At 50.3% G+C, this 23,281-nt stretch overlaps 1 protein-coding gene across 2 annotated transcripts in view; it reads left to right on the top strand.

The window, feature by feature from the left end:
• The window catches only part of SERGEF (secretion regulating guanine nucleotide exchange factor), a 205,914-nt gene extending 183,705 nt beyond the window's left edge, over positions 1–22,209 (top strand). For both annotated transcript variants that reach the window (XM_058546083.1, XM_058546081.1), the window contains one exon: positions 21,849–22,209. In XM_058546083.1, coding sequence (XP_058402066.1) covers positions 21,849–22,195 — 347 coding nt within the window. In that variant the 3' untranslated portion in view covers positions 22,196–22,209. The remainder of the gene's footprint in view (positions 1–21,848) is intronic.
• Positions 22,210–23,281: the final 1,072 nt, after the last annotated feature.

Genomic DNA, 23,281 nt, shown 5'->3' with positions numbered 1-23,281 from the left:
CAGCCAGCGGCACAGTGTGTGAACGGGTAAGTTGTCCTGGGATAGCTGGCCCTCTTTCATGGTCTGTTCCTCCCCAAATGTTTTTCTGAACTCAGAGTGACAAGAGGGATATTTTGACTATGTCTTTGGGATTGGATTCTAGATTCATCTACCAGGCCTAGACGTGGATGTGACCTCCATCCTCCCAGTCCTCTGGCTGAGGCTGTCTGACTCCTCTCTCCCCTCTGTACCCACAGCGTTGCAGATGCGCAGTCCTCTTGGTCCTGCCTCCTTGCTTTCTCTCCAGCTATCTCTCTTCAGCATCCCACTGCCGCTGAGACAGCACAGGCTTCACTCAATCTCCTTCTCCCGGACTTGGCCTCTGCCTCCAAACACATCTTCCTGTGGGCCCTGCTCAGGTTCAGTCTGAAGTGTTTAGAAAGTACCCAGCGTAGTCTAAGTGCTCCCTACATGTTATCTGTCCTGATGACAGTGACAGTGATGATGACTGTTATTGTCCAGATTTGCTTCTGAAGCACAGCTCTGATTCTGCGCTCCCTTGCCCAACAGCCTTAGTGGCTTCCAGTTGGCTGCCAAATAAAGTCCAAAATCTTTAGTTAGTCATGTTGAGGATTTTATTTCCTAAGCCCTCTGCAGTGATACACGCCCTACCCAGCATCCCGCATTTATTTCCTTCTACTGCTTTTTGTACTTCCTTTTCTCCCACCAAACTGAGCTCCCACCATTAGCTCTACAAGTTCCATCCACCTCCCCAGCAAGGCCTTTGTCTGCACTGTTCCCCCTACGTGGAACGCCCTTCCTCCCCTCTCCCTTAATCATTCTTTTTCTGCTGGGAAGTCTCTGCTGACCACCTAGACTATATATTCCTTGATGGCAGGTGCCATGAATGATTCATTCTATATCCCTGATGGCATCTACCAAGGGAAGCTCAATAAATGTTTTATGAGTGACTGGAAAGACCTGGTTTAGCTCCCTGTTTTCAAGCAAGCTAGAGTTTGTATTAGGGAAGCTCAGTCATCAAGGCCTATCCAGCCAGGCCTCAATGCCTATGAATTTCCTCAACAGGATCTGGAAGTTCCTCAGTGTCCGTGGGCACATATTCAATCAGCCAGCTCCACAGGGTTATGACCCCTGTATGCTCTATACAAGCAAACTGGCAGGAGAGGGTAGAAACCCAAGGGAACCATATTAGCTGTGGAGTTGGCTCCTGCTGGGTCAGGATAGGGATCAACCATCCAAGGTATAGGGCCTGTATGATCCTGGGAATGTCAGTATTCTGGAGGGCCCATTTGGGGTCCTCCAGCAGGTGAGTAAGAGGTCTTAAGGTAATTATCATGGGGCATTCAAATTCCAAGGGGCTCTTAGGGGGCAGATAAAAGGCTCAGGCCCTTAGGTGGTGGGATGGCAGGAGAGTCTAGGCAGAGTGTCAGGGTCCTGCCCAGCCACCCAGAGTTTGACTCAGGCCTCCAGCCCCAGGAGCCCCAGTTTAGGGCTCACTAGTCATGTGGCTGGGCATGCCCAGTGGGCATCAGCTGGGAGGCTGTCAGATGGGAATGAGCTCCCTCTCTGGCCAGGATTGACTTGGAAATAGGCATGACTTCAATTTGGAAACAGCTTCTTCTTGTCTTCAGTTCCCTTAGGCAGCCAAGACCAGGGGAGGCACAGGCTGATAGACAGGCAGGTCCAGAGGTGAGTCCTGCCTCCTGGTTCAGTCTGGCTCACCAGGCCCTTGCCTCCATTTCAAACTCAAGCCATGATCACGCCACCCTCTGGGCCACCATTTAGAAAAGCGAATCTCAGACTGACACTGACTGTCTGTAAATGGCGTGGAATTAGGCTAATCAGTGACACTTAATTCCCAAACAAATGCAAGTGCTGTGCTAATTGCCAGGGTCCACGCCAGCAGATCCCTGGTTGGCAGCATCAAGCAAGAGAAGTGGTAATTTGGGGGCTGGAGTGGGGGAGGGCCTGCTTTGTTGGCTGAGCTGGTTAAAAACCATATTACCCCCCGAGTGAGCCACGGTGTAGAGAGCCAGGGCCAGGCCTCCTTATCAGCCAAGGGGCCGGGTGAGTGGCCCACAAGTGTGTTTGCAGGAGCTAAACCTCAGCACCAGTGGAGCAGTTGCTTGTCCATTAATGGATTTTTTTTTTGGTTCACCAAGGAAGACTCCACCAGCAGCCTGGAGTGGCGCTGCCAGGGCAGCTCACTGGGGATAAAGCATCTCGAACTTTGGTCTGTCATTACCATGGCAACATGGCATTTCCAGACTCTCCAGGCAACCTTACTGGCTTCTGCTACTGTGAAAGATTCAGATGCAGAAGGGCCACTGCTCTTTCTCCATTAGAGACAGAGCAAATTGTGAAGATAGGGAGCCAGACACCAAGGACCAGGATCTTAAAGGAAAATGCTGTTCCAATGATGTGGGGGCTTCTTGATGAAATGGTATTTAAGTGACTGTTAAAGCTATTGTAGTCTGTTATAGTCTGTTGGGGAGAGCTGCAGGATCAGAAGAGACCTGCTCGAGGAGCAAAGTTGGGGGAGATGGGGAAAAATAGGGGGAGCAGTATGAACAAAGGCCCAGCTGGGGAGGCAGATGAGTGGGCAGTGAGGTTTGGTGGGAGGAGGGACATTGGTGGAGGTGGGCAGGTGTCAGCCATGCCTCTCTGAAACTTGCTGGTTTGAGCTGTGTGTGACAAAAGCCTGGCCTTGGCCTCATTCCACCCAGCTTGTGTCCTGTGTCTTCCCCTCCTGAGCTATGGAACCTGATCTCCACACCTCATACCTCACTTCAGGTGGGCATCTCCTGCTTTCTGTTTTAGCTCGCTTGTGTTGCAAGATCTCTTGTACCCACTAGAATTGTTGAACTCTACATTCATAGGGGAACTGAGACCCAGAGAGGAAGATGCATGCCTAAAGTCCCCAGTGATACAGAAGCCATGGAACACAGGGGTCAAGAACTTAGGATCTGGAGACATGACCTTGATTCGAGTCCTGGCTCCACCATTTGGTTTTCAGGTGAGCCTGAGCCTCAGCTTCTTCAGAGGTAAAGTCAGGACCCTGAACATTCCTACCTATGGGGGGATTATGGGTGTGAAACAGCAGAGTTCCTGGTATGTAGTAAGAGCTCAGGAAATGCTGGTTATTAAGAGATTGAGAATTCCTTAAAAACGGGGACTATCTTACTCATATTTGCTCATTCCTCCTGCTTCCTTGCACACATGAGACACCCAAATAGTACTTTATCTGGAGTTGATATTAAGAGGATGTTTGTTAATGGAATGAATGCATGAATACTCAGAATAAAGAGCTGCCGGGGGCCAGCGGTTAAGTGCAGGTGCTCCGCTACTGGCAGCCCGGGTTCGGATCCCAGGTGGGCACCAAAGCACTGCTTGTCTGGCCTTGCTGAGGCGGCGTCCCACATAGAGCAACTAGAAGGATGTGCAGCTATGACATACAGCTATCTACTGGGGCTTTGGGGAAAAAAATGGAGGAGGATTGGCAATAGATGTTAGCTTAGGGCCAGTCTTCCTCAGCAAAAAGAGGTGGATTGGCATGGATGTTAGCTCAGGGCTGATCTTCCTCAAAAAAAATTAAAAAGTAAAAGAGCTGCCCATGTTGATGGGCTCTGCACTCCTGTCAAGTGTTTTCAGCTTTGATGCCCTTTGGTCTCCATAGGCTGGAGCCAGGCCAGGCCGAGAGTCTGTCTTGTGTAGCTCAGCCCACACGGTAAAGTGACTTGCCCATTCAGGTCCCATATCCAGCTGCCCCGTGGCTGAGGACTTATACTTCCCACGGCTGTGGGTTTCTTGAAGGACAGATGCAGTAGATTCCTCCCGACCTTCAGGCACAACGTATGATATTAATGGTAACTAATGTATAGCTTTATAATATACAGAAGCTTTCCCCTTCACTCTCACTTGAGCCTCACCATAGCACTGGAATTGTCAGGAGTAATATCCCCACATTGTGGATGAAGACACTGAGGCTCAGTACCAGGGAGTAGCTGGTCCAAAAGCACACAGCAGGAAGAGCTGGAGCAGGGGTATTGTCCCGTCTTATGACTCCAACGCTGGTGGTCTTTCCACCAAATGAAAGCTCTTTGGGTCTGTAGTTTTCCCTAGGATGTGATTCCAGTGAGGTAAGGAGCACTGGGCTTGGAGTCAAAATGCCTTGATTTTGGTCATGGCCCCATCACTTACAAGGGCACAGCTCTTGAGTGAGCCACCTCTCTTCTAGATGTGCTCACTCCCTGATTTGTAGTAGGGCTGAAGGTGCTTTGGAAAGTCTGAAGCTCCAGTTAAATGACTGGGGAGAGGAATGTTGTTTTCAGCAAACAGTGTCTCCATGAGCCACCTCGAGCTCAGCAAGGCTGCAGCCCCAGCAGGTCCAGATGTGCTGTGGAATGACTGGTATGGAATGCTGGGTGTGTTGGAAAGTGCTCTCCATTGTCCTGAAACGTTAACCATCAGAGCTGGAAGGTCCTCGGAGATCAGTAAAGCTGATGCCTTCAGTTTATGGGTGCAGAAACAGAGGCCCTAGGAGAGGCAGTGACTCACTGAGACCACATGCTGAGTTAGTGACACAGCTGCCTGAGTTCTCCTGTAGGGCCATGCTGCCCACGCCCAGCAAAGCCGGGCATTGGCCTTGCTCCGAGTGCCTTGTTTGAATTTATTTTAAAGCATCAGATAAAGAAATAAGAGTGTTTGAAAGAACTTTGTATATCAGACAGTATTTTCAACAGTGGTGCTTTTAAAAAATTGTTATTATAAAAGTAATATGTGATCATTGAAAAAAATTTGGATAATAGAGAAATGTTCTGTTTAGAAGATAACACAGTGGGTACTATTCTTAAACCTCAGAAATACCCCTGTAAGCAGGTTGCTATCTTTTAGATGGAGGCTTTTAGACCTATGGTTCCCCAAACCCTGTAACACCTTCTGGAAGTTTAGCTACAGAGAGTAGAAGGGTAATGATCCACTGAGGACTCTCAGGACTTAATTTAGTTCTGCAGACTTCAGATAGTTAGATATACTACTAATAAGAGTAATAATAGTTGTTGGCACTTGTAGAGTCTCTTCCAGGTAATGAACCGCTTCTTCATAGGTGTTCTTGTTGTTTATTTGATCATTACAAGAATCCTGTAAGGTATGGGAAACAAGTCTTATTTTTCCATTTTGCAAGTGGGAAATTTGAGTCCCAGAGAGATTAAATAACTTGCTCAAGATTACACATCTAGTAAGTAGTAGAGCTGCTGACTTCAAACAAATACTTGGCATAAAGAAAGCAGAGGGCACCTAATAGATGTCTGTGAGTGAGTAAATGAACGCCTGACATCCCTTCTAGGGAAGGCACTAGAAATCATCTGGTCCACCGGTTTTCAAACTACGCTCTGGGAAGCCCTAGGATTCCATGGAACCAGATGAGGGTAGTGGGAGGCTGAGTGGATGGGGCTCTGAGCCCCTCACCTCTGCTCCAACTAGAGTAGCTTCCGTGTGGCCTGTTTTATGCACTGGGAGATTGGAAACAATTTAGATAGTCTAATTCCTACATCAGTGGGTCTTAAACTCTCACGTGCATCAGAACCTCCAAGGGAGATTCTGATGGTTGGTCTGAGGTGGGCACCAGTACTGTGATTGTTAACAAGTGCAAGTGGTCACCAGGCCACAGTTTGAGAAGCAGCGGCCTACTTCTTAGAGTTGGGGAGGGTAAGACCCAGGGGGAAGCAGGGAGTTACCGTTCGTCATACAGCCCCATAGGAAGGAGCATGGGCCCCACTAGGAGTCTAATCCTCAGGTACCTTGTCTCTTCCCTCTATACCACAACTACAGCTGAGCCAGAAAACAAATGACACAGCAGAGAATAGCAGAATGGTTTCCATAGCAATGCTTAGTGGTTTGTGCCTGTCAGGACACCTCAGACAAATGCTAATCTGAACCCTCAGCTAGAACTTGTGTGAAATGTTACTTACTTGTTCCATGCAATGGGTCCTGGGAGGATGGGAGGAAGGAAGAGAGATGGCATGTTTTTGTCATTTGCCCCTGTACTGAGGATTCTCCCAAAGTTACGAATAGCTGGCAGCAAGATAGACCAGACCAAGGAGGGCTAGGAATGGATCCTGGGCAGGAGGCACGGGGCCATCCCACCAGCAGATGGGAAGAGGGGGAAGGGAACAAGTGTCAACTGAGCATGTATCATGTGATGGACTCTGTGCTGGGCACTTTACGTATTCATTCAAAAAAAAGGTAAAGGAAAGATGATTGTCCTTTTTTACAGATGAAGAAACCAAGGCTCAGACCTACATAGTGGGTAACGGAGGCAAGATCAGATCCAATCTTCTCTGGCTCTATAGCCACTGAGCAGTAACAATTGTTTCCAGATTCTCTGGCCCAGCGAGTGAGGACTTGAGATATACTGCCCAGGGGACTCCTCCTCGTCTCAGGAAGGGGAGGGTCGCCCTACAGGCAGCTGGGTGGGTGCCCATTTAAAGAGCTGAGACAGGCTTGGCCAGGCCAGGCTGCCAGACCAGGCTTGGTTCTAAAGCTGGAGGTGGAGTCTGTCCAGGCTTCAGCTGTAACGTCTCCTTTCCCCCATGAGTGAAGCTGCAGGCACCCTACAGTCTGCAGGTGCCTTCAGCAGGGCTGCCCCCCAACACACACCACAGCAATTCCTTGGATCGGTGACTCCTGTGGACAGCCTGCCAAGCTCTCTGACTTGGCTTCCCCTCAAGGGAATGAGCTCCTCCTGGACAGGTGACACCTGTTCATTCCTAAAACAAATCCTGATTGAGCACCTTGTATGTACCCATAACTGTTCTAAGTGCTGGGGATACAGCAGTTGAACAAGATGAAGTTTTTGCTCTTGTGGAGTTCGTTCTAGTGGGGAGACAGACGAACAAATACGTATATGATGGAGTGTCACATGCTAGGAAGGAAAATAAAGCAGTGTGAGGGATAGCAGGATGGGGTTGAGTGGTCGGGAAGGCCCTCTGAGAAGGTGACATTTGAACTAAGACCCAAATGAAGGCCAGGAGGGAGCCACGTGGATATGTGGGGAGGAGTGTTCCGGCAGAAGAAACAGCCAGCATGAAAGCCGAAGCCGGAAGCGTGGCTGGCCTGATGGAGGAGCAGTTAGGCGGCCAGTGTGGCCAGGGAGGAGTGAGCGAGGGGGAGAGTGGCAGCGTGGGCTCAGAGACAGCTGGGGCCCAGTGAGTGTGGACCCGTACAGGCCCGGGTCTGGTCTTTGGAATTCCTCCTAAGCTGGGGTGCTGTCGGAGGATTTGCGCTGTGGGCACACATGTCCTTGGCTTCAGTCTTAGAGCCTCCAGCTCCCTTGTCTGGGAGGGAAATCTGTCACTTGGGACTGAGCTCCCGGGAAGCTGAGTAGTCTGAGCTGGCTGTGAGCAGTCATGTAGGCAGGGGCCCCCAGGAGTCTTGCCGGGCCTCCTTAGCTGCAGTTGTGAGTTCTCAGGGCCAGGGCCACGGGGCCTCTCGGAGCTGCCTACCCCACAAGCCCTCATTTCTGAGTGGCCTCACACTCCCCGAGACTAGGCAATCTGGCAGCAGGGCTGCCGCATTTCCTGTGCCCACGCCGCATCCTCTGGGAACGCCACTTCTCGCCCAACACCCGTCCCAGGAGAGCACTGTGCCCGTGTCCCCAGCCCAGCAACCCTGTGCTCACCGGGCTATTGGAGATTGCGGCTTCCCCGGGACCACGGGAGAACTTGGGCCAGTGGGTTATAGTTATGATAACTTCACGTTCAAACAGTATGCATTTTTTATGAAGTAGAGCCATTCACAAAGGAAATTTATATTTTATTAGCCCATGTGCTATGCATACATCCCAGTCATGGACTTCATTAAAAAAAAAACAAAAACCGAAGCTGGAATTTAGAGTGATAAAGGCAGCAAGTTAGGCCCCATCGAATCCTAAGTGCCCGTTACCTCTTGCACTGCCCACTGCTTACTTGGTCAGTCCCTCTGCTTGTCGTTCCCACAGTTTCAAGTTCTCACTCAGGTTCAGAGGTCTCTTTGGTAATATATTCATGTCTCATGGGCACTTCTATCTTAAAGTGTCCAAAACAGAACTCTTGGTTTTCTCCCCAGCCTGTCCCTCCCCCGAGGCTTCCTCAGCTGAATAAATAGCACCACTCTCCACCCACTGCACGAGGAATCTGTCTTGATCCCTTCTTTCCCTCACTCCCTTTGTACATCCATCAGCAGGTCCTACACACCCTGCTTCCAAAATAGATTGTAAATCCATGTGTTTCTCTGTCCGCACTGCTCCCAGCCCGCTCGCGGCCGCCGTCCTGCCCTGCCCTGCCCGTCCTCTGCAATGCAGACACCTCCTGAATCATCTCCTCCACATGGCCCTTCAGAGAGCAGCCTTGTCCAGTGTAAGTCAGATCTTATCACTCCCTGCTTAAAACCCTCCAGTGGCTTCTCAGCACACTCCGAATAACTCCTCAGGCCTCACCAGGCCTCCCAAGGCCTGCCTCCGCCCCGGCTAGCTGGCCCCAGACACCAGGGGCCTCCTTACTGTTCCTGGAACTGGCAGACTCCTCTGCATTTTGGGCCTTTGTCTTGGTCGTTTCCTCTGCCTGGAAAGCTGTTCCTCCAGGTGTTTGTGTGGCCGGCTCCTGCTCATCTTTCAGGTCACAGCTCAGAGGCCACCTTGTTGGAAAGGACTTCCTTCTAAGCACATCACTCCATCTATTTTCTTTGTAGCTCTCATCACTGGCTGCACCTGATGACCTGTGTGTCTGCTTGCTTGTTGTTCCCCTGGTAGAACATAAGCCCCTAGAGGACAGGGGCCCTGTGTCTCATTCACTCCGTACCCCTCCCACTAGGGCTGTGCTTGAACCTCGTGGGCACTCTGTAACTCTTCATCCACTCATCTATTCATTCAGCTCTGGTAGATAAAACCATAAGTAAACAGGTGGAGCACAGAGGACTTTTGGGGCAATGAACCTATTCTCTGTGAAATATAATAGATGATACATGTCATTAAACATTTGTCCAAACGCATAGAATGTACCACACCAAGAGGGACTCCTAATGTAAACCATGGACTTTGGGCCATAATGTGTCAATGTAGGTTCATCGATTTTAACAAATGTACCACTCAGGTGGGGGAGGATGTGAGTACGTGGGGGCAGAGAACTTTCTGCTTAATTTTTCTGTGAACCTAAAAATGCTCTAAAAAATAACACTGTTTAAAAGGAAAAAATGCATTAATGTAAATTAAAAGTATTAATCCCTTAGTCTTTTCCTATTTTTACTATAATTTTTTTTTTTTACTGGCATGAAGTTCAATAAAAGTGTACTGAAGAAAGAAAAAAAGATAAGAGTCAGACTCTGTTCCCAAGGGGGTTTGATCCCTCTGAAGAACTGGCCACTGCCTTTCGGGGTATACCTTTCCTGGGCACTTGTCTCCCTGCACTGTCACAGTGGGATGGGTGCCCCCCTCCCTAACCCAGCACTTGTGCGCTGTGGGAGCCTAGTCGCTGTGCACTAGGACTGAACTGAATTGGATACAGCACCCAGCATGGAACAGTCACTCAGTAGGTGTTTATTAAGTGACTGGAAACCGTAGGGAGAATTCCTCCTCAGGTTGGTGTCATCCAGCGGCTTCTCAGTGAACTTGGTACCTAATCTTCTTAATGTGCATGTGGATTCTTCTGGACCTGCTGCTGGCTTCCAGAAAAGACCTTCTGACCCCCACCCCCATGACTGCTCTAACTCCCAGCCTCCTCTCCTGCACACTGCTGAGTCCCACATAGGCCTGGGGAGAACAATGGAGAGAGGCTCTGTTGCAACCAGGCTCCTGGAATGGCAGCCTGGCCCCACAGCCGCATCGTGCCCCTGCTCCTCTGCTGGTGCCCCGCAGATCACTGTGTTCATTTAATCAGATGAATTTTTAAATTTTTTTGTGAGGAAGGTTAGCCTGAGCTAACATCTGTTTCCAGTCCTCCTCTTTTTGCTGAGGAAGATTGGCCCTGGGCTAACATCTGTGCCCATCTTCCTCTACTTTATATGTGGGACACTGCCACAGCATGGCTTGATAAGCGGTGTGTAGGTCCGTGCCCGGGATCTGAACCCGCGAACCCCAGGCCGCTGAAGCAGAGAGTGCAAACTTAACCTCTACGCCACCTGGCCGGCCCCTAATAAGATGATTTTTGATGGAGACAACTTGAAAGTTCCGACCAGCTCCCAAACACCAGCACACAGGCCAAGCCAGGGGAGACATAGTATAGCAGCTCATGCAAAAACAGTTTAGGAGTATGCGTGGGCTGTGCATTCAGCAAGAGTCAGCGGACTTGGACTCCAGCGCAGCTCATGTGACCTCAGGCTAAACTGATAGAGGCAGCCTCTGGGACAAGGTGAGCATCTGGATGGGCTCATCATCTCTAGAGCCCTCGGGCAACTCTGGGGACCACATTTCTAGAAGGGAGATGACAACCTGGAACCTACAGAGAAGAGGGGCCCCTGACTGGCCTTGGGGACAGGCCACCAGGTCATACAGAGGGCCGATATATCACCTGGAGTGAAGAGCTCTTAGAGGATAGAAGCTGCACTATGCCCATAGTGCCCTTTCCGACTGGCCAGTCCCCTGCCGGCAGCAGCAGCCTCCACGTCAGGCCTCCTCATCCACAGCCTAGCTCTTGCACCCCGTCACGGGGTGTGCTGTTTCTGGACCTCTCTCAGCCGCTGTTTCTTCATCTCTAGAGTGGGATCACAATACCTTCTTCCCAGGGCTGCTCTGTTAAATGAGATGGGTCGTGCAGAAGCCCTTAGCACGATACGTGGTCATAGCCGGCCCTCGGGAGGGTTAGTTGCCTTTTCTGTTCCCTCTCCCAGTGCAGCCAAGAAGCCCAGAGAGCCAGCAGTTCTAGCAGATAACACAGAATTCAGAAAGACAGTCTGTGGGGAGGATTTCAGTTGTTTATAAAACAGGCCAACACGTTTCCACCTCGTAAGTTCTAAATCCGTCATCCCCAGCTCCCTCAATCTAAGAATAGTCACCCAGTGGAGCCAATGTGCCGCCGCACGCTCTCTCCGCAGGTGACTGAGGAAATGTATCCACAGCAGCTGCAGCACCTCCTACTCCTGGGGTAGGGGGGCTGGCCTCCGCCCCTCCTGGCTGGGCTATTTCTGAACCTCTCCCAGGTCACTGTTCTCTTCCACACAGTGTTGATCCAAATACTGTCCTCACTGGGCTGCTCTAAGCGTCAGGTGCGGTGCCCGCAGTGATGCCGAGGGGGAGGGAGCAGTGGGAAGGCGTGCAGGGGGACCTCTGGCAGGATACTGCCCCACCCTGGGCCTCAGTTTCCTCTTATGGAAAGGGATAGAGACTGACAGAGAACTGAACAACCTTTTGAGCTGTGAGGTTCTAAAAGAGATTCTAGAGCACACCCAGCCTTGCGGCCTCAGAATGAGACCTATGAGGGCATACTCATCAATTCAACACGTTTTTATTTCTCGTCGGAACTAAGGCCATCCCTCTGGCGGGTCTGAGGGAGCCAGCCCGAGGACCTGGGTGTCTGTTCCCCGACGCTGCTCGTCTTCTCTCTCCTACACGTCCACACAAGCCCACATCACCACACAGTTCTCCCGGATCAGAAGGACATTCGATTTGTCTCATCCCAGGCTCTGCCCACTGTAGGAATGCCCTTGCCAGCTGGGGCTCCGAACCTCCAGCCAGGCCACCTGCTGCTCCAGGATGGCCTCCAGTGGTCACAGCGCCCTTCCTGAGGGCAAGCTGACGTCAGCAGCTTCTCTCCATGTCCGTGGGCTCCCTATTGTCCCTCTAGGAGAGAATAAGGCAGCTCCGTTCTCTCACTAGCCATTCGTCCGTTCATCATTCGTCTGCTCCTTCATTTGACAACAGGAATGTATTGAGCACTAATGTACACCAAGCACTGTTGCAGGCGCTGGGACACAGCAGAAACAGAGTCCCTGTTCTCAAAGAGCTGGTGTTCTGGTCAGGAGAGATAGGTAATAAACAAATAAACAGTAAAACAATGTAAAGAAAAATCAAGCAGGTGAGGAGACAGAGATGAGGAGGGGTGTAGATTGCTATCTCATATAGAGTTCTCAGGGAAGGCCTCTTGGTTAAGGTGACATTTGAACAAATGAGGGAGTGAACCTATGGATATCAGGGGCATTGCAGACAGCAGGAACAGCAAGTGCAAAGGCCCTGAGGTGGGAAACAGGAACTACTTGAGGAATAGTAAGGAAGTCACTGTGGCTGTGGTGATGTCAGCAAGGTGGAATGCAATAGGACATGAGGTCCGGGAGGAAGCTGGAGACCAGCTGCTGTTTATCTGAGTCGGAGAAGGCAGTGGAGGATTCTGAGCAGAGCAGTGCCATGTCTGACTTAGGTTTTAGCAGGATCATTCAGGCTCTGTGTGGAGAATAGACAACGAGGGGCAGTGGATTCCGAGGGACCAGTCAGGAGGCCCTTGCAGGAGTACCGGTGTGCGGTGATGGGGCTGCTGAGAAGTGGCCAGATTCCGGCCGTGTTTTGAATGTTACCTTCCTAAATCCCTTCTTCCTCAGGGCCTCGTCTTTTCTTACCTGGTGGACAGCCACAGCCTCCTCACCGGCCCCCTTGCCTCCAGTCCTCACCGCCCATCTCCTCCTCTCACCCCACTCTCAGTGGGGCCATGGTCCTGGTCTGGAAGGGATCCTAGACCAGCTTACTTCCACTTACGGCCTTCCCTGAGGCAGTATGGGCCACGATCCCAAAACATCTCCAGGTAATTCTGTGTGTGAACGGCCCCGCTGTCTGATTCTGGAGTGGCTTCTTCCTGCTGCTTCAACGCTTGCCTCGAGGGCCTCGTTGGCCCTGGTGAGTGATGGATGGACTGATTGTTGGAAGGGTCCTGCACTAACAATGGCCATTCTCTGCGAGAGCCGCCTCTCTTCCGGGCGGTGTGACCAGGGACAGAGACTTGCCACTGTCTGTTCTTGAGGCCGTGGCCGGGAGGCAGCTCTGGCCACAGACCAGGGAATACAGACAGGCAGCCAGGCACAGGACTGGGTCGCTGGCACCCAACTTCAGCTGTGTGTGTGTGTGTGTGTGTGTGTGTGTGTGTGTGTGTGTGCATGCGCACCCCTCCCCTGCTGCTCTCCGGGCGCATAAAGACTGTGGGCAGGGAAAAGGCCCAGAAGAATTCACTTCCACTCAGTCGCTGTATCCTGAGTGCCTGTCCCATGTGCCTGAGGACTGAGTGATGCGTGTGCCCTGCTCCAAGCACCTACTCTTGTCCCCAGCTCACAGCCTGGTGAGACCTGTAGAACCAGGAGGGGTGTGGTGTGTGCTTGGAGAGCTCTGGGTCCTGCAGAAGCTCAGGGGAAGTGAAATTAACAGTATTCCAACAGCCCAGTGGGTCCTAGCCCTACACCCAGCCACCATTCTGTTCTCAGCAGCAAAATAGGATGCTATCGGGATCAATGAAAGCAGGTCAGAGTGGGCAAATTTAAGACTGGTGAACTCTTATTGATCCTTCAAAACCCAGCTAAGAATTAACCTCTGGACCTTTCAGTGACACCCACCTCCTCTCCCCACAGAGCATATCATCCCCTCCTCTGTGCTACCTCTGTCCCTTAGAAATACAGTTATTTTTTGATTATCATCCTATGTTATTGCTTTCTTATATACTTGGACAAACGATTTCACCCATTTCTCCCTCTCTTCCTCAAAGACTGTTCTCAGTTTGGGATGTATTCTTCAGGATCTATACTTACAGAAATATATAGAGGCTTTTCATAAATTAAATCACACTCTCTCTATTCTGTAACCTATTTTCTCTTAAGAATGTGTTCGATATCTTCCCAGGTCCGGCCATAGAGCTCTACCTCATTATTTTTAATAGCTGCAGATTATTAACAGTGGGGTCAAATCATCGTTTCCTTAAACACTCCTCTATTGATGGATATGTTGGGGTTACGCCGATCTTTTGCAATTACGAGCCGTGCTGCAGTACACACGTTGTGCGTGCCTCCTTGTGCACACGTGCCATCTGTCCCCATAATCATCATTTCCATGGCTGCTTCCCCAGTGGACTGGAAGCCCCGAGGGCAGAAACTGAATTTTCCTCTTCTGGGTCTTGTGTCCAGCACAGGCCAAGCCAGAAGAGACACCCACATGATGAAAGAAATGACTCATCTGAGCAACATCATGACGGTGTGAAAGGCCTGGGTGAATCCGGGGAGCAGCAGCGAGCCCGCGGGGCTGGGACAGAGGGCTGGGAAAGAGGGGCGGACCACAGAGGGCCTTGAGAGCCAGCTCAGAGGCCTGGACTTGGTCTCGTCAGTGGTGGGGAGTCAGGGAATTGTCCATGGGAGGACCTAGTCCACACTGTTTCAGCCTGATTCCCCACCCTCCCCAAGGCCAGCTGCCTCTGCATAAAGGACAGAGTAGCTGTTGTCATTGTCCGGGCAAGAGAGGGTGAGGACCTGAGCCTCTTCTTTCTACCCTCAGATTGCCACCTAGACCCAAAACGCTGCAGGAGGACTGAATTCCAGGTTCCTCACTCACTATTCCTTGCTCACAGCAGGACCCTGGGGCCCATCCCAGCAATACTGCCCAAAGGGTGGGATCCCTGTGAGCTGGACGGCTGGACACTCAGAAGTTTTTCCCAAATTTGCCCAGCTCCACGGCCGGCTGTGTCCACACTGACGTTTACCAGCTTCCTGAACCCAGAGCCTTCCTCTCCGTGAGGTCCTCAGACCTCCCCTCCCCCTGCCTGGTACTGCAGGAGAGCAGCCCTGGCTGATGCTCCAGGTCTTTGTGAGGTTTTGGCGGGAGGAGCTCAGACAAGGGGACCATGAAGATGAGAGCTGCCTGCCTTTTCACCCCCATGCCCCCCTCCTCTTCCCAAGCCCACCAGATAGATGTGCGGCTTCCTCGGCCCCAGTGCTCCTAAGGGCTCAGGGAGGTTTCTGCTGCTCTGCAGACTGCTTCTCTCACCAGCTACAGTGTTGCCTTCCATGCTGATCTTGTCGCCAATCAGGTGGACCGTTACTCTATACCTTTTCTGGATTATCTTGGAAGCAGGGTTTTTGCTAGAGGACAGTATGTTCACTGAAGAGGTCCTGGAGTCAGGCTGCTGGGTTTGAATCCAGTCCTGCTTCTGCCAGCTGTTACCTTGACCAGTTCATGCCACCTCCCTGGAAATGGGGCTGATGTTCGGTGTACCTCACATGCTTGGGGGGATTCATTGAATTAATACGTATAAAGTACTTGTCACCGAGTCTGGCGTACACCAAGTATTCAGTGATTTTATTACCATTTCACATGGAATTAGTGAAGGAGCCTGAGACCTGGGTGTCCTGGGTTCCAGTCCATTCCAGACTGGAATGGCTGTGTGACCACGGACAAGTTATTTCACCTCTCTGAGCCTAGTTAGCTCATCTGGAAAATGGAAGTAAAACACCTCGGAGGGTTGCTGTGGGAATTAAGGTGACATTTGGATGAACAGAAGCCCCATCCCCAGGTTGCAGCCTTCATCTTCATGGTCTGAGCTGGCAGCCTGAGCTCCACATTCGCAGTGACAGGCTGGAGGAAGGGACAAAGAACAGACAAAGTGTGCATGCCATCTGTCTGTTAAGGAAGGGTCCCATAAGCTATTACAGAACATTTCAGCTTGAATCTCATTGGCCACACCCAGCTGCAAGAGCAGTTGGGAAATGTAGTCTTTCTCTGTGGTTCAGGGACAGCCAGGAGGCTCTGCCACACATGCTCACGTGTTTGCCTCTCCTAGGCAAGGCCCCCCAGCAGAAATGCTGCCCCCTCCCTAGCGCTGGGCTGCAGTCCCAGCAGCATAAGGCCCTCCAAGGACCTGAGTTGCCAAGAAGCTCAGGTAGTGCCACAAGGCCTGAGCAGATTTGGGTACTGTGTCCAGCCTGTGCCAGGGACCCTGCCAGTCCCGAGGTTCCACTGCCCGCAGGGCTCTTAGGTTGACACAGTGTGGTGGGCCGCGAGCACCATCACTTGTCACAGCCTGGATCAGGCCCGCTCCACTGAGCCCCGTGAGCAGGGACCTGAACTCCGAGAGGCTGGGGAATCCCTCTGTAACTGTGGGCTCTCCACTCCGGGCTCAGCCGTGTGCCCTGGGGCCAGTAAAGCAGATCCAGATCGATCAAGTAGGATTTCAGAGTCCTCAAGGACCTGGCAAGTGCCAGCACACTGCAGCGAGGCCTCTGTAAAGCCAGGCATCGTCCTGTAACTCAGCTGTTTTGAAAACCGGGTGTTCCAGATTCCAGTTAGCTTAGCGAGAGGCTCGCCATCGCCCATTCTCCTTCCTCTCACTTCTGCTTGAGAACAGCCTGCACAGTGGCATCTCGCTGAGTCCAGAGGGCCTTCCCGTCTTCACTGTGCCCCTGAAAAGGTGGTGCTAAGTGAGGCCAGGGGGCCGGTGAAACCCATTCTAAAATGCTGGAGGAGCTCAGTACTTAAAGATGTCCTTCTGTTGAGGGGAGCGCCAGTCTTGCACTTGCCGAGTTCAGCAGCCTGGTGTTTTGTTTTTTTTTTTTTGTGAGGAAGATCAGCCCTGAACTAACATCCATGCTAATCCTCCTCTTTTTGCTGAGGAGGACCGGCCCTGAGCTAACATCTATTGCCAATCCTCCTCCTTTTTTTTTTCCCCCCTTTTTCTCCCCAAAGCCCCAGTAGAGAGTTGTATGTCATAGTTGCACATCCTTCTTAGTTGCTGTATGTGGGATGCCGCCCCTGACAAGCTGTGCGTCTGTGCGCGCCCGGGATCCAAACCCGGGCCGCCAGTAGCGGAGTGCGTGCACTTAACCGCTAAGCCACGGGGCCGGCCCCTGCCTGGTTTCTTCTGTAGGAGATTTGTGTAAAGTGTTCAGGAGCCCCAAACTTCTTGTCGTTCCACCCTAGGCCTTCCCATCTGCTGGTGGCCCTCCATCTCTGTGCCTTTTGCCACTGGCGTGGCCTTCTCTGCCTTCCCTTCTCCCCCGTGGTCTGCTTCCTACGTGGGTGTGAGCTGTCACCAGTGTCAGGCACTGTGCTGGGGCCTTAGATATGCCTCAGCTCATGCAGCCCTCCTCCCAGTGACCCTGGGAGGGAGGTGGGGACAGGGGTACCATTATCACACAGATGTTTGTTTGGTAATGTGGGACCTGGGAAAGCAGAGCCCAGGCTATGGTAAATTATATATATTCTTTATATGCCAGGGGCCGGCAAATTACGACCCACGGGCTGGATCTGACCCGGGGCCTGTTTGGTATGGCCTTGCAGGCTCAGAATGGTCTTTAAAGGGTTATAATAAAGAACATGAGTGTGCAACAGAGACTGAATGAGGCCCTCAAACCTAAGATATTGACTATCTGCCTTTATAGAATAAATGTGGCAAGCCCTGGGATACAATGTGCAGAGCTCACTACAGATTCAGACCACCCTGCCCTGAGTTCTAGATCCTCAGTTTCCTCATCTGTAAAATGAGAATAATCTATAAAACAGGGCTCTCGCATGGACATTGGAATTAAATGAAGTGAAGACTTTAAAGCGCCTAACCTCGAGTAGGCTTCTTTGGAAGTATTGAGGGAAGATGTTTCGGGCCTTTTGCCAGGCTTCTCGACCCAGTGGGCATGAAGGCCTGGCATGAGGCCTCTGGCTGCCCCGGCCCGAGTGCGCTTCCTTGGAGCATCTGTCCTTTGGCAGGAGGAAAGGGACCTGCCAGCTGCCCATCGCACCGCGTCCTGCTGGTAGGTCAGCTCTGCCTTCCTCCCACCCCCACTCCTGCTGACCGTCAGCTGGTGCCACTCACCAGGGCCTGGCATGAAGCCCACGCCAGGTGCCGAGCTGGGCCCGAAGGTACCAAGCCTCCCACTCTCCCACCTCGTGCCGCAGAGCCACCTGGCTGAAACTCCCGCATAACTGTGGGAGCTGCAGCCTGGGGTCCATCCTCTCCGTGTGCGTTTCCTCACTCGCCGGCCAAACAGGCAGACATCTGTGTTTCCCCTAACGCAAGCTTTTGGCCCGTGATTGCCTTCCTACCAGGGAAAAGGAAAGGGATGTCCCGGGCCAGCCAGCCTCCCTCTGTGAAAGAATGGTCTGTAAAGCAGATTTTCAGTGGTAATGAGTGAAATGAAGAGATTAAAAAATTCAGATCATTGAAAAATCAAAAAGAATATTTTCCAATCTGGATAGGCATAGGTTTTCAGTTCTTACAAGCACTGGAAGAAATTATAAGGTAAAAGATCAATAAATTTTACTACATGGAACCATAAAACTTATGATTTACCTCAAAAGACTCAAAACAAAATTTTAAGTTAAACTGAGAAAAAGTATTTATGCCAGATATGGCAGAGAAAGAATTAATATTCTTACAATAAAAATCTTTAAAACAACAAGGCTCTTAATTGATGATAATAATAGCTGATATTTATATAGTACTATGTGCCAGGTACCATTCTAAGTATTTTGTACATACTTACTCATTTAATCCTTGTAAACAACTTTATGATAAAGGTACTATTATTATCCCCTTTTAACTGATGAGGGAACTGAGGCACAGAGAGGCTAAGTAACTTGCCCAAGCTCATTCAGCTAATAAATGGAGGAGCTGGGATTTGAACCCAGCTCATCTGGCTTTTGGGTCTGAGCACTTAAATCTTCTATACTAAGTAGGAAAAAGATATGAAGCAGACAATACACAAAAGAGGAAATACAAATATGTGAGAAACATAATTAATTTCCAATTTCAGTGGTAATCAAAAAAGTACAAATTAAAACAATGAGATACCATTTTTGGTCCTCGAACTGGGAAAGATTTTTAAACATAATAACTAATAAATACTGTCAATGCTGGAGTGAAACAGACACCCCCCCAGATTGCGCTGGTTACAGTCCAGTGGCCTTTCTGAAAGGTGCTCTGGCAGTGCTCAGAATTGAGGAGTCTCAAAAAGTCCATACCCTTTGACCAGGAATTCACATTCGAAGAATCTACTTTGAGAAAATAATTAGAGAGATGGACAAAGATTCATGCATAAAGATGTTCATAGGAATGTTATACAAAATAATGAAAAATTAGAAACAACCTGATAATAGGATACAGGTTAAGGAAATTGTTTAATCTCCACAATGGGCAGTCAGGCAGCATTTTACATAAATCTGTATAACAAAAGACACTGTAAACAAACTTCTGAGAGGAGACACTTGCAATGCATGTAACAACAAAGAATATATAAACAAAAGAATACACAAAACATACAAATCAATAAGAAAAAGATAAACAACCAAAGAACAGAAGAGGCAAAGAATGTCTACGTGCAATTCACAGGAGAGGCAACATAGGGATAATAAACAAAGTGACGCTCCTTCTCACTGTTCGTCAGGGAAATGCAAATTCCTTACGTATACTTATCACAATGACAGGAGTCTAACGGCAAAGAGAGAGGGAAACAGATTCATATCCATTGCTAATGGGACCAGAAATGACTGAAGCCACTTGGGAGAGCTATATTTGGCCACACCTAGTAAATCCCGCTACACTCACACTTCTGGGAATCACCCCTGCAGGAACACCAATCTGTACAAGGAGACGTGTTCAAGGATGTTCATTGTAGTGCTGTTTATAATAGCAACAATATTAGTATTGTTGTATAATATTATTGTACATTATTATATTTCCAGTAAAATAACAACAGCTATCATCATTAAAGAGCTGTCCATCAGAAGGGAAATGGATAAGTAACATATGATTTATACATAATAGGATACTATGCACAGTTCAAATAACTAGATCTAGAACTATCAGCTCAGATAAATTTCAAAAACAGTGCTGAGTGGAAAGAGCAAGTACCAAAAAGGATACATAGTTAAGTGATACTATTTATGTAAATCTTTAAAACAAACTAAAAATATTACATAGTATTTAAGGGCATATATAGGTAGAAAAATATAAAACAAGCATGCAAATAATGTACACCACCTTCAAAGTAGTGGTTACTCCCAGGAAGGAGGGGATGGATGGAGGGGCAAGGATGGGGGTGGGGGTTAAGCTGTGTCTTCGTGATTGACTGGTTTTTTTAAAGGGAAAGGTTGAAGCAACTATGGCAAAATGTTAACTAATGTTCTAAATCTGGGTGGGGATATGTATCTTTCTGTTAAATTATTTTTGTACCTTTCTGTACACTGAGCTATTTCAAAATTTAAAATTATTTTTAATTTACTTTTTGAACGATTTGCAATTTCATGGAGAAATTTTAGTGTTATAATATTAAGGGATAAAAGCAGGACATGGGGCCAGCCCAGTGGCGTAGCAGTTAAGTTCTCGCGTTCCACTTCGGCAGCCCGGGGTTCGCCGGTTCAAATCCTGGGCGTGGAGCTCCTCACCACTCATCAAGCCACACTGAGGCGACGTCCCACATAGAAGAGCCACAACTCTATGACTATGATACACAACTACGTACTGGGGCTTTGGGGTGAAAAAAAAGAAAAAGAGGAAGATTGGTCACAGATGTTAGCACAGCGCCAATCTTCCTAAAATAAATAAATAAATAAAAATTAAAAACATAAAAGCAGGACAAAATATACACAGATATTTACAAATTAAAGGTTTGAAAGAGATATCCAAAATATTCATAGTAGTGGGCAAGATTCCGGAAGTCAGCTTTTCTTTACACTCATCCCATATTTTCTGTTTTTTCCTTTTTTGCCATGAAGATGTATTACTTTTATATCCAGAAAAAAAAATTTCTAAACGACTACTGAAAAATGTGAGTGAGTTTAGACTCTAGGAAAGAGTCCACAACCTAGGAAGAGGTGATGTGATGGAGTGGAGCATCGTGGACTATGGGAGGGACCTGCGTTTGAATGCTGGCTGGAGACTTTCTGGCTGTATGACTCTGAGTTCTTTCAATCTTTTGTCTAGTCGACAAACCCTTACTGACCACCAACTGTGTGCCAGGCCCCATGCTAGAAATACAGCAGTGAACAGAACATGCACGTTCCTTCCCACTGTAGAGCAGATGGGCTAGTAAGGAGCGGATAGTAAACCCGTCACCACACAAGTCACCTGCCTGCTGCCCGTGAGGGGAGAGCGCAGGGGCAATGGCGGGAGTCTAAGTTGGAGTGGGTGGCCGCGAGTCTGGCCTCTGAGCAACATTTAAGCTGGAATCTAAAGCATGAGGACATCTGGAGCCCAGTAAAGCGAGGACTTCGAGAGAAAGGAAGGCCCTACAGGGCTTATTTAGGGAACTGAAAGAAGGTACGGGGAGAGTTGTGCAAGGGAGGGCAGCAAGATAGTCAGGAGCCAGGTCACTGAGGGCCTCACAGGCCAAGGAAAGGCCTCCTTAAGGGCGGTGGGAAGTCATCGAACAGGTCTAAGCAGAGGAGTGACGTGATTAGAGGGCAGTGTCAGAGGTCACTGTGATACTCTGAAGATGGAGTGGATGGTGAGCAGCCCTGTAGTTAGCCGGCGATGGGCATGGCCCAGATGCAAGAAAACGGCGTCGGGACCAGGGCGATGGCAGTGGAGACGGAGAGACGTGGGAGGATGTGAGAGGTGTTTGGAGATAGAGTCGGCAGGTCTTAGATTATGTGTGTGTGTGTGTGTGTGTGTGTTGGGGGTGGCAGTGAGGGAAGGGCCAAGGGGGAAAGCCAGGTTTGGGGCAGGAACAGTTGTGGGTTGGTGGGAGTGGGAAATAGGGACCAGGAGCAGACCCAGGAGGGCAGGGGTGGAAGCAGGGATGGTGAGCGTGCCACCAAGTGTCACTGAGCTTTGGTTTCTTCCTGTGAACTGGGGTTATGATGACACTGTGAGTGTTTCAGCCCTGTTATCCCAAACCGCATCCACAGCAGTCTTCCGTCTCCTTCACAGGCGGCGCATGTTACTCCTGGGGCTGGAACGAGCATGGCATGTGCGGGGACGGCACCGAAGCCAATGTCTGGGCCCCAAAGCCCGTGCAGGCTCTGCGGTCGTCATCGGGACTCCTTGTGGGCTGCGGGGCTGGCCACTCCCTGGCCCTCTGCCAGCTGCCAGCCCTTCCTGCACTGGGCCAGGGCCCCATGGTCACTGACGATTCCCCAGATGCCACCAAAGACGCCAAATCTCAGGAAGCCATCGACAAAGAGAGAAACTGGAAGGAAAGACAACCAGAAATTTCTACCCAAAGCCAATCTGACAGGTGCAGAAATGGGTGTCTTGTGACAGAGACTCTTCAATAAAGTGGCTTTTTCTACCCGAAGTGTTCCCAGAGAATTGCTTTGTCAGGTCTTGGGGTGGCCTGAGAAGGCTCAGGAGGCACTGTGGTGGGGTTGACCACAGACCAGAACAATGGAGGCTGCCTGCCCAGTGTCTGGGGCTCGAGGAGACAGACATCCTTTCTGCCCAGCAGATGAGAATGAGGCGTAGGTCCTCACCAAAGGACATGCAAAGCTAAAACCCAGCAGGAAGGCTCCAGCCTGTCCCTACCTGGTGGGAACAGAAAGCCCGGCCCTATCCCCAGTGGTGGTTTTGGTCCAGCGGCCTTTGATTCAGGCCACGCTGAGAGCAGCCGCAGCCTCTCCTGGGCTGTTCTTCTCAAGGCACAGAGCACGTAGTTTGCTGGTTCAAGGTTATCAAGACACCCTGATCAGCAGGCTGGATACTTGGACAGGAAAAGGTGCTTGTCTTGGTGACTAGGACCAAGGGAGAAAGCCCTGGAGTAGGGGTGGAAGGGAGTGGAGATGAGTAAGTGGAGGAAGGGACAAGACACCTGGGAAGACCCCACAGAGGAGACCCCTGGGACAGACAAAAGAGTGTAGAACCAGTGAAACTCGCAGAAAATTACTGTCTTCATCTGAGCCAGGCGGGACTCTGGAGCCAGTCTGTGACTGTAATTGCCAAGCTGTGCAGTGTCAGGTGAGGGACAGGCCACAGCATGGGCAGGGGAGTCTGTAGGGATAGCGACATCAAGACCCTAACCCCTGACGTCCGCCCCCAGGCCCCGGCCTCTGCCGGACGAGGGCCCTCAGGTGAGATGGGGACCAGGCCAGACCCCGGGCCCCAGGCTTCCCCCGGTGGTGGCTATGGCTCTGGGGGACATAGTACCTTTCTCTCTGCTGTGAGTGGTGGCAGGCGTTTGACCAGAGGGCCTGAGAGAGTGGCTCTCCCTGGGGGACTGTGTGACCGTGTCCCCAGCTAGCCAGCCAGCAGTGTGGCTCCTCCCACACTGCCTTCCCTTTGTGACTTGGGAGAGGGTTTGGATCTGTGAGGGCTAGGCTCCAATGGCTTTAGGAAGTTACAAAACCTCAGGCCATCAAAGCTGGAGG

The sequence above is a fragment of the Diceros bicornis genome, chromosome 7 (genome assembly GCF_020826845.1).
Source record: "Diceros bicornis minor isolate mBicDic1 chromosome 7, mDicBic1.mat.cur, whole genome shotgun sequence".
Classification (NCBI taxonomy): domain Eukaryota; kingdom Metazoa; phylum Chordata; class Mammalia; order Perissodactyla; family Rhinocerotidae; genus Diceros; species Diceros bicornis.
This window is presented reverse-complemented; position numbering and strand designations above follow the sequence as displayed.